The 15,672-nt window shown below is 40.3% G+C and overlaps 1 protein-coding gene across 3 annotated transcripts in view; it reads right to left on the minus strand.

Annotated features, from left to right (window-relative positions):
• Positions 1 to 928: 928 nt before the first annotated feature.
• Positions 929 to 15,672, minus strand: part of LOC103389481 (low-density lipoprotein receptor-related protein 2-like) — a 23,494-nt gene continuing 8,750 nt past the window's right edge. Inside the window, exons 16-43 of one of the 3 annotated variants that reach the window (XM_025062683.1) lie at positions 15,387 to 15,638; positions 15,102 to 15,290; positions 14,751 to 14,999; positions 14,176 to 14,379; positions 13,787 to 14,053; positions 13,372 to 13,587; positions 12,335 to 12,517; positions 12,135 to 12,257; positions 11,253 to 11,408; positions 10,953 to 11,168; positions 10,176 to 10,405; positions 9,939 to 10,068; positions 9,665 to 9,858; positions 9,379 to 9,565; positions 8,731 to 8,943; positions 8,474 to 8,663; positions 8,193 to 8,394; positions 7,594 to 7,758; positions 7,251 to 7,487; positions 6,306 to 6,533; positions 6,078 to 6,215; positions 5,776 to 5,977; positions 5,249 to 5,374; positions 4,765 to 4,872; positions 2,493 to 2,729; positions 1,330 to 1,627; positions 1,157 to 1,253; positions 929 to 1,069 (exon numbers count right to left, since the gene is read on the minus strand). In XM_025062683.1, coding sequence (XP_024918451.1) covers positions 1,004 to 1,069; positions 1,157 to 1,253; positions 1,330 to 1,627; positions 2,493 to 2,729; positions 4,765 to 4,872; positions 5,249 to 5,374; positions 5,776 to 5,977; positions 6,078 to 6,215; positions 6,306 to 6,533; positions 7,251 to 7,487; positions 7,594 to 7,758; positions 8,193 to 8,394; positions 8,474 to 8,663; positions 8,731 to 8,943; positions 9,379 to 9,565; positions 9,665 to 9,858; positions 9,939 to 10,068; positions 10,176 to 10,405; positions 10,953 to 11,168; positions 11,253 to 11,408; positions 12,135 to 12,257; positions 12,335 to 12,517; positions 13,372 to 13,587; positions 13,787 to 14,053; positions 14,176 to 14,379; positions 14,751 to 14,999; positions 15,102 to 15,290; positions 15,387 to 15,638 — 5,303 coding nt within the window. In that variant the 3' untranslated portion in view covers positions 929 to 1,003. Of the gene's footprint in view, positions 1,070 to 1,156; positions 1,254 to 1,329; positions 1,628 to 2,492; positions 2,730 to 4,764; positions 4,873 to 5,248; positions 5,375 to 5,775; positions 5,978 to 6,077; positions 6,216 to 6,305; positions 6,534 to 7,250; positions 7,488 to 7,593; positions 7,759 to 8,192; positions 8,395 to 8,473; positions 8,664 to 8,730; positions 8,944 to 9,378; positions 9,566 to 9,664; positions 9,859 to 9,938; positions 10,069 to 10,175; positions 10,406 to 10,952; positions 11,169 to 11,252; positions 11,409 to 12,134; positions 12,258 to 12,334; positions 12,518 to 13,371; positions 13,588 to 13,786; positions 14,054 to 14,175; positions 14,380 to 14,750; positions 15,000 to 15,101; positions 15,297 to 15,386; positions 15,639 to 15,672 lie in introns of all 3 variants that reach the window. The other 2 variants (XM_008324898.3, XM_025062682.1) reach the window with 2 other exon arrangements.

Genomic DNA, 15,672 nt, shown 5'->3' on the forward strand with positions numbered 1-15,672 from the left:
AACAGCTCAAGGCTACAATAGGCTGACCTACAAACACACTACAGAACAGGAAGTTGTTTTTACCCGTTGAAGTCAACTGATGCTAGCAACTAGCAAGTTTGACAGAAAATGGATTAACATCACACAATCACCTGTTTTGCATTGGCTAATTACGTATAAAGTTTATATTATGAAGGAAAAAAGGTTTAATTGTTGGCAGAAGACCATATTAATTCTGAACTAGTGTGTAATTAAGTATAATAAGTGTTGAAAGGCTGACAGTTGGACAAACAGCCATTAGATTAGCCAATGAAATAATAATGGCTGACACAATGACATCGAAATAGCTCAAATCTAATGTAGTAGGCAGTTACCAGCAAAAAGTCAAAAACAGCAGTTTTTTTTTAACAAAAAACTTATAGCTAAGAGTAAAGGTTGGCAAAAGTTTTACAATAACACTGAGATAGCTTATAGTATGCAAAGCAAACCTCTCAGAGTAACTGTGGTTCCAATATAGCTATGATGACAAAGTAGCCCAGACAAAAAAATAAGCTAGTGCTAAGGCTAAAGGTCAAAATAGGTCAACAGGCAGATCACAACATTTTTGTCAAACTCATTTAGATCAAACTTAGCCAGAGACAAGGTTAGCTAAGACATAAAAAAAGGACTTTATAGTTAAATGTTGGTCAACCAGAGACAACTAGTGTACAGTATGTGCTTCAGCAAAACCAAGTCATTTGGTGACTCCAAACTAAGAAAAGAAAAAAGAAAATAAAAACTGAAAAAAAATAAATGGAGTTCAGTTAAACTCATCTTTGTGCTACTCAGATGGAACAGTTGAAATAGTTCAATCTACACCTGGGAAATGTCATCAACTGTGATCAGGTTAAAATTCAACTTTTATATTATTCAAGTCACTTACCAGATAATTTAAAACAACAGCTGTTAGTTTGTTCATAATAAATAACATTTATTTCAACACCATTCATCACAGAACAACAGAATTAGTATTTCCACATTTCATCTATTGACGCTGCAGAGGCTTCAAGGCCAGAGGAGGGTTCTTCAGGTCCACTGAAGACTCCTGCTCCTGGAAGTAAGTAAGAGGGAAATAAGTTTTGTTAAAGTTTGCATCTGTCAAATAAGTCACAAATGACATGGTCTGAACAGCTTCAACCTCAGAGTCGGAGTCGTAGTCCTCGCACGGCAGACCCATGTTGGCCATCAGGGTTTCCTTCTCCATGGATCTGCTCCTGAACGACTCCCAGGCTCTGCTGTTGACATCAAGGAAAGCAGGTTCAAGACTTTACTACTGTTTGAGGACAAGGGATGCTAAAGAATTTCTTATACCTTTTCACAAAGATAAAAGTAGCACCAATCAACAGGACAATGACGACAAAGACGCCGAGGACGACAGGGAAATGTCCATGGTGGTGCTCTTTGTCGTGGCAGAATTCTCCTTTGTAACCAGGCAAACATTGGCAGCGAGGGATTTTATTTTCTACCACACAGTTTCCATGGCCATTACAGTGTTGGACGTCACAGGAAGTTGTTTCTTTGACTGGAAGGACAGAGTTGTTTTTGTTGTTGGAGCGAGGGGTTGAGGAGGCAGCGTTGGGTTTGGTCTGGAAAGGATTTGTATTTGGACCTGTAGGGGACAAAGAAACAAGACCTTCAAATTCATATTTATGTTTTTCACTAAATTCCAGGACGGCCTAAACCCCTGGTTACTTCAGTGCAGCCCTGTACCAAATTGACCCATAGACTGGTACCAGTCCATGGGTCAATTTGGTACAGGGCTGCACTGAAGTTATTAAGAATTTACTTCATTTAAAGAAAAACTGGTGACTTCCATGTACTTCATTCATTTAAAAATATCTGGCAAAACACAAACACTTTGTTTGACTTGGCAACAAATATTCCATCAACAACTCATAACACAATTAAAGTTAAAGTAAAAATAGTTAATCTAAGTATTATTCCGTAACAGCTATGATTAGGGCCATAGGAAAAATGGGCAAAACTTAGTCAAAAATAGCTAAGATTGCATATAACCTATAAGCATTACTAAAAGTAGAGAAATGTAGCAGTTGAAAGACTTAGCAGACGTTTTTGCTACTAAGGCTAACAAAAACTGAAAAAAGTTCAACATTAGCCCAAACTGCTAGCACATAACATGCAAATAAAGGACAAAAAGCAAGCATGAAATAAAAAAATAATAGGTTTAAGCCACTTTACATGACTTATGCTAAATACGTGATATGTAACCAAAAACAGAATCTGTCACTTAGCCATTGTCACTAACCCTGTCACTAACCCTGTCACTGGGTTAGCCATTAAGCTAACCCAGAAACCCTTTTCACTCAAGTTTATTTAAATAATCATAATTCCCAGAACATCAGTTAAACATTCTTTTACAGTTAACCTTTATAGGATGTTCTTTTTCTTTAAGTTTTTATAAAAAGAATCTCATTAGGATCCAAATGTCCAGACAGTGTATAGAGTAAACTTACAGCCCAGTTCATCGGACTGGTCTGAACAGTCCACCCGACCGTCACAGAACTTCCTGCTGCTCAAACACTGGCTTCCATCTGAGCAGGACTTTTCTCCATCAGGACAGTCAGGCAGCACCACACAGGAAGTGACATCAAAGCTGTAGAAGGATTGCCCACATCCACACGTCCGTCCTCCAGGAAAGGGCAGACACAGATGGTCACATTGACCGTTGTTGTTGGAGCACATGTTGGTTCCTGGATGACAGAGAAACAAACACTTAGATCTGAGCTCCGACCACACAGGCACGCCACAAACATTGGCCACTTGAAAATGAGCTCCCAGCTAACATTAGCATTATTCTGTCTTAGCATTTGTCTTTCATTGGACATTTCACCATTAGTCGTTATATTGTTTTATTATATTTGATTGTTTTAGTTCAAGTTTTAGACATTTGTGTTTAAAATTACATGCTAATTTTAAGTCAAATTTAAAGAGGTTTATACCAAGCTAACTCTGCTGATCTATGATCCGTTGTTTAACCAGTTAGCTATTTTTTTTTCTGTGAACAAAATCATTTAATTGATGTATTTTCAAACAATTAAGTTATGTGCTTTGTGAACCTCGAATTTATACATAGATTCATTCAATTCCAAGGCGTCTTAAGTATGAACCCTAAACACTGCAGTTTTTAAATCCTTGCCATGATGTAACATGAAAGTTACATGTGGCTTCACACAAACTTATGGAAACTGTTTATGCCAAAGCAACAGGTGGTGTGGTGGTGAACTGCCAGGTCATGTGATCTTTTCCTGTGTTAATTAGCGGTTTTATTAAAAGCTGTACACACAAATCAGGGCCTTTAGGGCAGTGTCTCATTATCTGCTGCGTAACTGTGAGAACATTTCCAGTGTGAGCCTGAACCGCACCCACAGTGTAACACAGTCAGTCAATGGAGTAAGATTTAAGCTGCTGTCACTTTGAACACCAACATGAATGATTGCACAAAAATGTTTTTAGGATGACAACATCCGGCAGCACAGAGTGCACTTCTGATAATATTTGTACAATTAGAAATAAAAATATAATCCAAACCTCGATATAGCAACAGATTACACGTCATCAAAGACCCACGTGGTATCCCAGTATGAAGGTGGGTCACATGACAACCCCTCTATTTCCTTGTAACTAGTCCAACTCTGCAGCCACATTAACAATTCTTATTTCTTCTCAAAAACAAGTGACTGAAGGATTCTGCAGTAAAACAGTTTGGAAAATCTAAAAATATATTTACTTGCAGATGTGTACTATATGAAGTTTTTTCCTGTTGGCACAGCCCACCCCTCCCCAATGACTTACACCCTACTTTGTTGGGTCTTTAATGCAGTTGTTGGGATATGATTTGAAATGGAACTGGTGTCTGATCTAACCATTCACTCCAAACTGAGTCTCAGTGAGGTGTTGAGTTACACCGAGTCTGCTTGGTTACCAGAAAAGAGAACAAAAAGGCAGGGAGGGAGAGAAGAGGTAAGAGTGTTCTGTATCTGACGCAGACTGTGACTAACAAACCAGTTCTCTCTCTGCTAAACGTTGGTGTCTCTGCTGCAGAGCCTGTTGGTGAACATTACAGAGCTGTTGACAAGTCACTTCCGCAACCACACAAATCTCAGATGCACGGCTCTGTGTGTGTGTGTGTGTGTGAGTGTGTGACACACAGTTAGATCACAGCTGCCAACTTGAGGGTTAACTAAGATCTGCTGTTGCCTTGTTTTAACTCCATTTGTTTACTGGTGTAAACACAGAGTCAGTGTGGAACGAACCCGTTCTCCTGTTCTGTAGACAGAAGGTTCTATGTTCTGGCTGCTAATAACTACCTGTGGTTTCTGTGTCTATTGTTTCCACATCAGTTCCTGGATCAGACATTTATGTAGAATCTTGTTTTTCTTTGTTTCATCATCTGACAGCATTTCTGTCTCATTTCTATGTTACAATTAAAAATTATTTTTAATTTTTGGTATTTTGATCTATTACTTCACCTGTTGGTCAATTACACTCTTGTTTATTTTTATATCTTATACATGGAATATTATATTACTATAATTAGATTCATCTAGTTTGTGGTTTTCCCTGAAGTGTTTTTTTAAATAGTCTACCTGTAGCTTTTTTATACTTTGTTTGGCCATTTCTCCTACATACTGCTGGCCTAATATATATATTTTTAAATCCTTTCTTTTTCACTCCTTTCACATCATACTCATACTTCATTCATACTCTGATATTATCAATACATACCAGTCTGTGTGGTGTTACTGTAGGCCTTCACCTCTATCACCGTGGCCCTGGTCTCGAACCACAGCTGTTTCAGCTGAAGTCCATCACTGACCCACAGCTTTGTTACACCTGACAATGAAAACAAATTGTAATAAAATAGAAAAGTGTAGACATTTCTTCCACTTTTCTACCGTGGGGAATGAAACAGTGATAGTGAAAACACTTAATGTGATGTATCACCATTTTACAGAAATGACAGTTTTAGTGGTGAAGAGAAAAACTACCAGTGATTAAAAGTGGATTAAAGATGTCCAACAGAGAAAAGACTTGACTGAATTATTCATTCATTCACATTAGTCTTTACTGCCATCTGCTGCCTAAAGAGGAAAAAGAGATGAATGATGTGAATGAGTGCTAATTATTCCTACAGGCAGGACTGAATAGGCAGGAAAAGGTGGAGGAGGGAAAGGACTCAGAGTCTGAGACTCAAAAATAGCTTTACTACCGTTTTCCAGGGTGACCCAGAGGAGGAAGTTCTCAGTGTGTGTGAAGGATATGATCAGACCCGGTCCAGTTCGGTACTGGTTATATCCTGATCCGTCTACTCCGATGGAATTAATAACACCCTCACCTGAAAAAAAGAAAATACAAACAAGTCATTATTTTTTTTAACATACAAAATTATAATGTTCTAAGGTGTTTAAAGAAACTGGCTGTTAGTCTTTCGACGAGGCAAAGGAACAGGTCGTGACCCTATGTCAGAGAGCGTTTCTTGTCATTTTGATACCCGAGGCGAGATAATATTTTGGCACCACCCTTCTTTACTTTGCAATTTTGTCCCCAAGAGGAGTAACAGGCTCGGTCTGCAGCAGGTGGCGCCCTAAGCAAAGTCCATCTACGATAGAAATGTCACTGCTTACGAGTTTAGACCTGAATGAAGATTTTTGTCACTTAAATAAATTACTTTTTCAAACTACATTTGTCTTCATCTGTATTAATCTGTGTAATCATTTACATTTTTCAAATCCATACCAGTATCAGCCCAGTAGATTGTGGCTCCTTTATTAGAGAAGACCAGTGAGGTTGGGAAGCCGGACTTCCTCCACAGCACGGCCTTATTCCTGCCATCCATCCAGGCACAGTTCACCTCTGTCTGACTCTTTCCTCTTGTCATGACCACCGCACCGTAACACAATAGACCCGAGGGAGGATGCAGTGCAATGGACGTGGTACCCTAACATGAGAACGTTTTTAAATAGTTATAGATGTACACAAGTTATTGGTTGAAGGTTTAAGCTGAGGATGTTAAAAAAAAAGAGCAGAATCTGCCCTACCTGCAGTGATCCCTGCAACAGAGATATGGTGTAGCTACCATCTTGGGAGGTAACATGGAGATCAGGTCTGTTGGTGCTGCTCCAGTACAGGTTAGAGGTCACCCAGTCCACTGCCATAGCTGTGACTAAATCACCCTCCAAAACAAAATAAGGACAAACAATTGGAATCTAAACAGGATTTCTAACAAAAGATTATTAGAATTTAATAAATGATTTATTAAATTCTACCTTTAGTTTCAGGATTTGTCCAGCAGGGGTCAGTCCGTCTCTGGACCGGGGATTGCCCAGTTTCAGCAGATCCACTGTTCCTTGTTTAGCATCAGCCACATACACAGAGAGCTCATGTAGGGACAAGTCCAGCACCGATGCCTCAGTCACTCCAGGTAGGTACAGCTCTCGGTTGAGGGGCATTTTCTTCAGAGCAACGCCCTCTTTCTGCATGGAGTGTAAGTAAATCTGCAGCAGCAAGAAAAGAATGACATCAAGGTGAGAGTTAGCAAAAACCTGGATCAAAACACAATTTGAATATTTAATATTAATATTGAAATTGTCAGAGGAGACACTTCAAGCACTACTGAAATATCACGTTCATTTAAAAAACTTCAAATGTCCAACTAGGCTTCTGTAACACAAACAGAACATAAAACATCTTAAGAACATGTATAAGATACACTTTGCTAAAGTGATAAAACAGATAAAAAATTAACAAGCTTCTAAGTGTAGGACAAAAGTAGAAAGAGCAAAAACAAAACCCAAACTAATACAATTTCAACATGGCAAATATTTATCCTTAATTTTCAAAATTTCAGGAACATGTTAAAAATTGTCAAATTAAATGCTAACCCAGAAACCACTACGTTAACTTTAACAATTCAACCAAACTGCAAATGGCTATGATCAAATTGCTAAAGCTTGTTAGGACAAAATCATTCATATAACACATTTATCAAAAGGCAACAAGGGATTACCCATATCATAGATTTAAGCCAATACAAGAAATTAGGGAAATTAGCATACAACAATGATGCCTATTAACCAAATCAAATGAGCTTATTTTGGCCAAAACAATAAAATAATTAGCCAATAAAACTTTAGTGGAAATGTACAAAGTTGCCCCCCAAGACATTGTCAGCTCTAATCATGTAACCATGACTTTACACAGAGATACTTCACCTGATGGACTGCTGTGCTGGACAGGAGCAGAATAAACGTGGACTCTGTGGGCAGAGTGCAGGTGACCCTGTCTTTGGACAGCAGCAGCCCTTTTGGACACCGACACACTGCGGAAAGACCCCCCACCACTGAGACTCCTGACCTCCCTCCAGACACAGGAGCCAGGAGGCAGATGTGGGAGCAGCGTAGCTGATCACAGGGGCTAGGAGCTGCCGGCTGGGAGAGCACATGCAGTACCTGGAGAGAGTGAAAGGGAACGTGAACGTGGATGTGAACACCAGGGGGAGTCAGTATTAGTTTTTCACTCAGAGACGTTTGAGTTGGTGCCAAAGTCAATGCTTACTTTTAATCCAAAAGGTTGGCCCGGTCTCTTCAGCAGAACCTTCTGATCTTTGCCGGTGTTCTTGTCAGCTGAGCGGACGGTTCTTCTCTTTGTGTCGGACCAGAAGATTCTGTCATTGAAGACTGCCACAGAGAACGGGCTTGGAGTTTCTGCTAACTGGAGGATCTGAGGATTATAGGTTATCTATTGTTATACCAATGCCAGAATAATACTGCTAAAAAAAAAAAATAAAAAATGTATGCAGTAACAGGCAAGACAATCAAATACTCAACACAAGAAAAAAGAAAGACTGAGTTGTTGAACATCATGTGTATTTCTTCAATTCCTGTGAGTATATCAGTGCTGTGTTCACCTAGACAGGCTCAGGTTTCACACAGTGAATTGCAGGTAAACTACAACTAGAAGATCATCATATAAATTTGTTACGTATACTTTGAGACATTTTTTGCTTGGTTGTGTGCCACAGGATTTTCCCAATGTAAAAAGTCTGCTGTGGATCAAGGTTAGAAAACAAATCTGTGGAGAAATTAGCTTTGTTTTTTTTTGTTATTGACTGATGGAATGATTTACTGGTTCATTAATCTACAGTATGTCTTTACTTTGACATTGTCCCCATCCAGAGACGCTGAACCGATGGAGCGTAGTTTTTCATCTGCCCAGTACACCCTGTTGTCCAGTAGGTCGTAGGCCAGACTGACAGGCCAGCTCAAGCCTCGGCTCACCACCACCATCCTCTTTGAACCATCCATGCCCGAGCGTTCAATCTGAGGAGAGCTGCCGATCTCTGACCACAGCATTAGCCTGGAGAGGATCACAAAAAGTAAAATATGAACAGAGTGGAAATTCAGATTTAAGAAACACCACTAATTTTCCTTCCTACCCTCTGTGCGGCAGTAGAATCAGTGATCTTGGTTGCTCCAGATCTTCACCCAGGACCACAGTGTAGTTACTGTTCTGAAACTTGGCTGTGGTGTCAGTGAGCTTTAGAGCTAGTATCTGACCCACAAGTCCATCCACCCAGTACAGGTTCTTCCCAACCCAGTCCACAGCAATACAATCAGACTTCACTCCTGTGAACAAATCACATTTAAACAACATTTTGGAACATCTACCGACCACCAACTTGATCTGCTGTACCTTTGATGAGCGTCCCTTTGTTGTTTGGTTTTTCCATGTCAGTCCAGCGGATGCTCTGATAATCAGGACTCAGCCAGTAAACTCTGTGCCTCGCCCAGTGATAGTCCAGGGAAAAAACTGGACGACTGGCAGAAGAGAGGAGACTCAGATTCCCGCTGTGGACCCCCAGGACTAACAGCTCCGACTGCACTGACGCCAGGAGCAAAGGCTCATCTGGAGAAGGACAAGTTCTTTAAGCCAACTGAAATCACAATAATGATTTCGTTGCCTCACTTGTGATGGCGCTGTAGCACACACGCTGACTGAAGCAGACAGTAGGTGCATGCTCATTGCTGCCCACCTTTTTATCACCAAAATATTTGTTTGATTTCATGTGTACTACACATACTGATGTTCCACAGTCTGTCTGTGGTGAGTATTTGTCTATTTATATTGGATAGCTAACATTTGTACAATGTTTCTGCAATGAGGGGCGTTTCATGAAATTTGGGATTCTGATGGATTTTAGATATTTTTGTATGCCATTGGACATATACTATTTCACAGTGTATTCATTCTAATCAGTTATTCAAATAGAAACCAAAGGCATTTCTACTGCATAGATAATGCAGTAACACAAAGCTGATTGTTTCATGGTGTCCACAGCACCTTTGGTTTTGCAGCTTTTGTCGTCAGGCTCCAGGTAAAAGCCTGGGTGACAGTTACAGCTGTAGGAACCCCTGGTGTTGATGCAGATATGTTTGCAAACATCAGCTGGTGGAGAAGTGCACTCGTCCACATCTAAACAGGACAAATCAGTGGGATGGAGCTGGTACCCTGCAGCACAGTAACATCTCTGCAAACAAGAGAACAACTTTTTTTTTAAAAAAATATATTTTTAGAAAAGTGTTTCTGTTATAATACCGTCAAAGAAAAGAGGGTGATCAGATCTTACCGGTCCATTTGGAGTGTCAACACACTGGTCATCACACCGTGGGGCTAATGGGCTGGAGCAATTGTACTGAGAACATCCCGCGCCCTCATCAGATCTGTCAGCACAGTTGGTGAAGCTGTTACACACCAGGCCAGGGTCCACACACTCACCAGTACCACACTGGTACAGATGAGATGGGCATTTCCTCTGGCTGCCTGTAGGCCACAACAGTAACATTGTTACTTTTCATAGAGTGAAGAGGTGGTTTGCTTTGGCTTAAACCTCCAACACTCACATTTGTCTTCATCTGCACCGTTGTGACAGTCATTTTGTCCATCACATCTCCAGGACAGAGGGATGCACTGTCTGCTGTCTCCACACTGCCACTGGTATTCTCTGCACTTCACTGGTGGAGTCACACAGTCCTGGTACCAACAAAACATTTTCTTCAAATAACTTCTTCTTCTTTTTTTTTTTTTTTTAATAAATAACTTTCTTATAACAAATGTCAGCAGAGATCATCCTTCTTTACCTTCTCGTCTGATCCATCCTTGCAGTCTTCTTCACCATCACACAGCCACTCTTTCTGCAGACACTCGTGGCTGTGTGGACATTTCAGCTGTGCGGGGCAGCGGGGGGGTCTGGCACAGTCCATCTCATCAGAGTGATCGCTGCAGTCTGGGTAACCATCACATCTTAGCGCCTCAGATATGCACCTGCCACTAGAGCAGCGAAACTGGTTCATCGCACAAGACACCAAACCTGAAAACCAAGGTGCTTGAATGTAATACTTGAAAACTATTTTGGTCTTACAAAAGTCTTACAAAAAAGCCATTGCTAAAAAGAAACAGAAATTGTTAATGTTAATCACAATTTCAAAAGGCCAGAAGTTCCCAAAACTGTTTTTCCCCAGGCATAAACATTAGCCAATATATAACATTACCCTTAGAATGTAGTTAAATAGTAAGTTAGAAGACAACAAAGGCTAGATCACAAAAAAGTGCCACAGTTAATTGGAAATAGCCTGAAATGTACATAGCAAATAAATGTAGCAAAAACCACAGATAACTTAACCTAACTTAGATGCAAGTGCTACAAGTTAGCTAAAAAGCTACGCAAGTAGAGAGTTCTTCTCAAGAAAGTTAGCTACAGCTTAGTACCATAATTCAAATGAAAGTTTAAAAAAAAGGATATAAATGTGAATAGCCAAGAAACATTTGTTTAGCCCGAACAAAATTAATAAATAACCATTAACAATGTAACTGTTGCCACGGTTGTGCAGAACATGATCCCATGTTCCAGTACGTACCGCACTTATTTTCATCGGATCCATCGGCGCAGTCTTTCTCTCCATCACACAGGAAGGTGTCAGGTACGCAGCGAGTGTTGTTGTCGCAACGGTGATGGCAGCCATCCATCAGCTTAGAACAGTCCAGTTCATCTGAGCGGTCTTGACAGTCGTACTGGCCGTCACACACTTTGGCCGATGGGATGCATCGGTTACCATGAGAACACTGGAACTCATCTGGGACAGAAAAAAAAAATCTGAACTATGGAGAACAGAAACTGTTTAGTTTTGGTCATGGTTGCACATTCAACCCAGACAAACCTGCTTTGCACTGAGCAGCACACCCGTCTTCATCAGATCCATCCTGACAGTCCTTCTCACCATCACAGACATGGCTGTACAGGACACAGTCCAGTCCGTCTTTACAGAGCTTGAAACCTTTGCGACACTTCAGGGGTTTTGGTCTAGGGTCGAAGGCTTCGCAGACAAAATATGATTTTTTTTTTAAAAAAGTTGAGTTTGCGAGACATAGAAATCTGACTTGATTCTTGGCTGTGCATTATGGACAGATCAAAACAAAACAACTAGCCTCACTGAAGTCACCAGAAATCGCAGGTGTTGCAAATATAAAGCAAATGAACCCAGAAATCTGGTAATCTAACTCAAGTTATAGAATCCTAAAAGAGAAAACTTGCAATAGGGCAGCAGAAAATATCCAACTGTAGTCCAATAACTAGGAAAAACAAAAACAAAAAAGAGAAGGCTAAGATTTACATATAGAGTAGTCCAATAACTAGGAAAAACAAAAACGAGAAGGCTAAGATTTACATATAGAAAACAGATACAAATACCTTGACTATGAAAAAAATAAAACAATTAGCCAAAACATGTACTTAGCCCAGCATGGACCACAGATTACCAAAGTAAAACTAAAATTAGGCTAAATTTTAAATCCAAAAGCCCAACCCTCAGTCAAGATAAGCAATAAATACCAAAATAAAGGTAACTCAAATTAGACAACTTAAAAGAAAAATACATTATCAAAATAATGAGGCCTTTTCCATATATATGCTTTATATGCTTTTTTTAACCTAGCATTATATCCTTGAGCCCTGCATACACTTTAGCCACAAAACATTTAAAACGCATCTTTCTATCAAATGCTTATTGTGATTGTTATGAACGCGTTTCTTTTTTCCTTACTTGGAGTAAGAAGATCCAGTGACTGACACTTGATCTCATCAGAGCCGTCGGGACAGTGGGCTCGACCATCACACACCATAAAACTGGACACACACTTCCTCTTGTCTCTGCATAAGAAGTCATCTGACATAAAGGCAGAAGTTCACAGTCAGACCGCAGACATTATGGACCATCATCATCATCAAGTCATCGTTCCCCACCTTTGTTTTGACACTGGAACACACACTCTTGTTCATCAAAACCATCAGGACAGTCTATCTGGGTGTCACACAGTCGACTCTCAGAGATGCAAATTGACGAACCCGGGCAGAGGACAGAGGGAGCAATGCATGCTGGTCTGGTTGTGCTGGCAGGAGGTGCTGGTGTTTCAACAACAGCAGGTTCTGGAGAAATTGAAGATAATTTGATGTTAAAGGACAAACCAGAAAACTTTGGTTATTTCTTTTAGTGTCAGCATAGTCTAGGATTTTAAAAAATACACATTAAGAACCAGGTTTTGCTATGAAAGCTCAAAATATTGTTACAAAGGCAATGTAATGATTTTTCACAATGAAGTAACGACAAACAACCACTTCTTGTTTTAGACCATTGTTGATAGCATTTGGACCTCATTACAAGCGTCACTAACTTTTAAAAAAACAAAACTGCAAAATATGAAGTTAGGGAAAGTAAATAGTTTTTCCATAACATTACTTTTTTCCTTAAAAAAATCTTGTAAAAACAGATGAGAAATAATTTATTATTGGGGAAAATACCTTGTTTTTAAATTTGGTATATCTTGTCTGGTGTGTCAGTACTCTAGTCAAGATAATTATATTACGTTAGGAACATTAGCTTTTACATAGTGTTTGTCATAGGACTGTTTTTGAAGTGTATCTATACCAAATATGAAAAAATATTGTCTGTTAATACAAGAAGTTCCTAAATATGGGATCAATAAAGTTCAATTGGACATTGTATCATGGAACAAGTCAAGTTAAAGAATGGCTAAAGCATTTAGGGTCACATGTTCCAAAGGGACTTCTTTCCAGGAGCATTGTTTTTCTTCTATTTTTATTTTTAATGATCTAAGTGTCTGTCAAGTTTTAAGCCACATCTAATATTAGTAAGGAGTTGTAACAGTTGTAAACATGCTGGGACAAACGTCTATGTTTAAAAAAAATACTAGAAAATCTTTATGGCCTAAGGAAACTATACTTTGTTGTAAATGATAATAGCATAAGGTGGAAAGACTGACCACAGTCCATCTCGTCAGTCCCATCCAGGCAGTCTCTCTCTCCGTCACACAGGAATTTCTTTTGGATGCAGCGTTTCCCATCAGCACAGCGGTACTCACAGCTTTTGGTCTTTTTCCAGCAGTTGATCTCATCAGAATAATCCTGACAGTGGGGTTTTCCATCACACACCTGATCAGCAGGGATGCACATCCTGCCATGGCTGCACTGGAACTCACCTAGGATTGGAGCAAAGTTCAAGATAGCAGTGTTTAATAGTGCAGAGAGTACTTTATGGCTTTAAAGTACTCTCTGCTGCTGCTGTAGTAAGCCAAGAAACAGCTCCAGTAAGCCTTAGTTCAAAGCTAATTAGCCAAGTAACAAAATGCCAAACAATCCATCTCTACAATCAGTGCTATTAGTCTTATCTGCTATTACCTTTTCTACAGGTGTCTGGACAGCCCTGCTCATCAGATCCATCCACACAGTCCGCCTCTCCGTCACACACGTGATTGTACAGAACACAGTCTGTGCCGTCACTACATGGCCTGGAGCCAATGCGACACCTCAGTGTTTTAGGTGAAGGTGCTGGAGCAGAAACGCTGGGACAGTCCACCTCATCTGATCCATCCTGACAGTGGACACGGCCGTCACACACCAGTGTCTGTGAGATACAGTTTCGTCGATCCTTACAGAGAAACTGGGCTGAGAAGGAAAAAAAGAAAAACACTTGTTTTGACTCCACATTTTTATGTCAAAAAAACCTTGTTTTGACTCCACATTTTTATGTCAACAAAAAAAACCCCAAAATCTCAGAACAGACTAACCATCATAAGGACATCTGGTCACACAGTTCTCATCAGATCCATCAGGGCAGTCTTTCTGTCCATCACACAGTTGGGTTGGACTGATGCAGACAGAAGACTGAGGACACAGGAATGAAGGACTGCTGCAGGGAGGCTTGGTGGGAGCTGGGGTCAAGGCTTTGACAGGGGGAGGGGCTTCCTTCAAGGGGATGCTCTCAGTTGTGTCTAGAAGTAATCAACACAACACTTCCTTGTAATTCCCTTATTTTAAAGTATCTCAATTTTTTTTATAATTTTTTGATTGACAACCTAAAAATGTTCAATAATTTTATATATATAGGGGGGTTTAAGGATCAAAAGTCCCTGCTCTAAATTGTGTTTTGGAGCAACGTTTTTTTGTGTTTCTGTCATTATAAACCCAGAAAAGCTGTGTCTCACTGTAGATGTTGAAATTACATGATACCATGGATAAACAGACAACTACGTAGAAGACATTTCTCATCAATGTGTGTTTGTAGGAAATGGAACTTCCCATCACAGGAACTTGTGATGATAATTATTTTCTGGTTGTAAACAAAAATTGCTGAAAAACTCACCACATCCTTCTTCATCTGATCCGTCTCCACAGTCCACCTCTCCATCACAAACATGACTAAAGAGAACACACTCAGTCCCGCTTCTACAGAGTGTGGAGCCCAGACGACACCTCAGAACCTGGGCACGGGCAACAGGAGCGGCTACAGTGGGACAGTCCACCTCGTCTGAGCTGTCGTGACAGTGAGATCGACCGTCACACACCAGACTCCTGGAGACGCAACTGCGACGATCTTTGCACAAAAATTCACCTGGTAGAAAATAGGGATATAACCAATGTGATAAGTGTTCCTGTGGAGTTCATTAAAGAGGAAAAACAAAAAAATAAACAAGACAATGATTATGAATCGTACTTTTGTTCTGACATTTTTTCACACAGTTTTTCTCATCAAAACCGTCGGGACAGTCTTTGCGACCGTCACAAAGCTGGTTTGGGGATATGCACATTTTCTCGGTGGGGCAGAGAAGGTTTGGACTTGTGCAGGCAGGTAGAGTTGGAGCAGTGGATGTGGAAGACGAAACGACCTCTGGTGTCGTCGGAGCTGCATCTTAAATATCAAAGTAGCTTAGTTCAAAGAGGGTACTATTTCTACCACTGAATCCATCAAATCCATCAAACTTCAAATGGGTTTGCTCACCACAGTCCAGCTCATCTGATCCATCTTGACAGTCCTTCTCTCCATCACACACATGGCTGAACAGAACACACTCTGTGCCATCATTGCACAGCTTGGAACCAATGCGACACTTGAGCAATTTTCTAAGCATCTGAGGCAACGGCACTGCAGTCGGACAGCCGTCCTCGTCTGATCCGTCTTCACAGTGAGAACTGCCGTCACATATGAGATTTGCAGCAACACAGCGGTTGTTGTCCTTGCATCTAAAATCATCTAAAATGAAGAGTTGAGGCAGAACATGTTAGAA

Source organism: Cynoglossus semilaevis, chromosome 14 (genome assembly GCF_000523025.1).
Source record: "Cynoglossus semilaevis isolate Cse_v1.0 chromosome 14, Cse_v1.0, whole genome shotgun sequence".
Classification (NCBI taxonomy): domain Eukaryota; kingdom Metazoa; phylum Chordata; class Actinopteri; order Pleuronectiformes; family Cynoglossidae; genus Cynoglossus; species Cynoglossus semilaevis.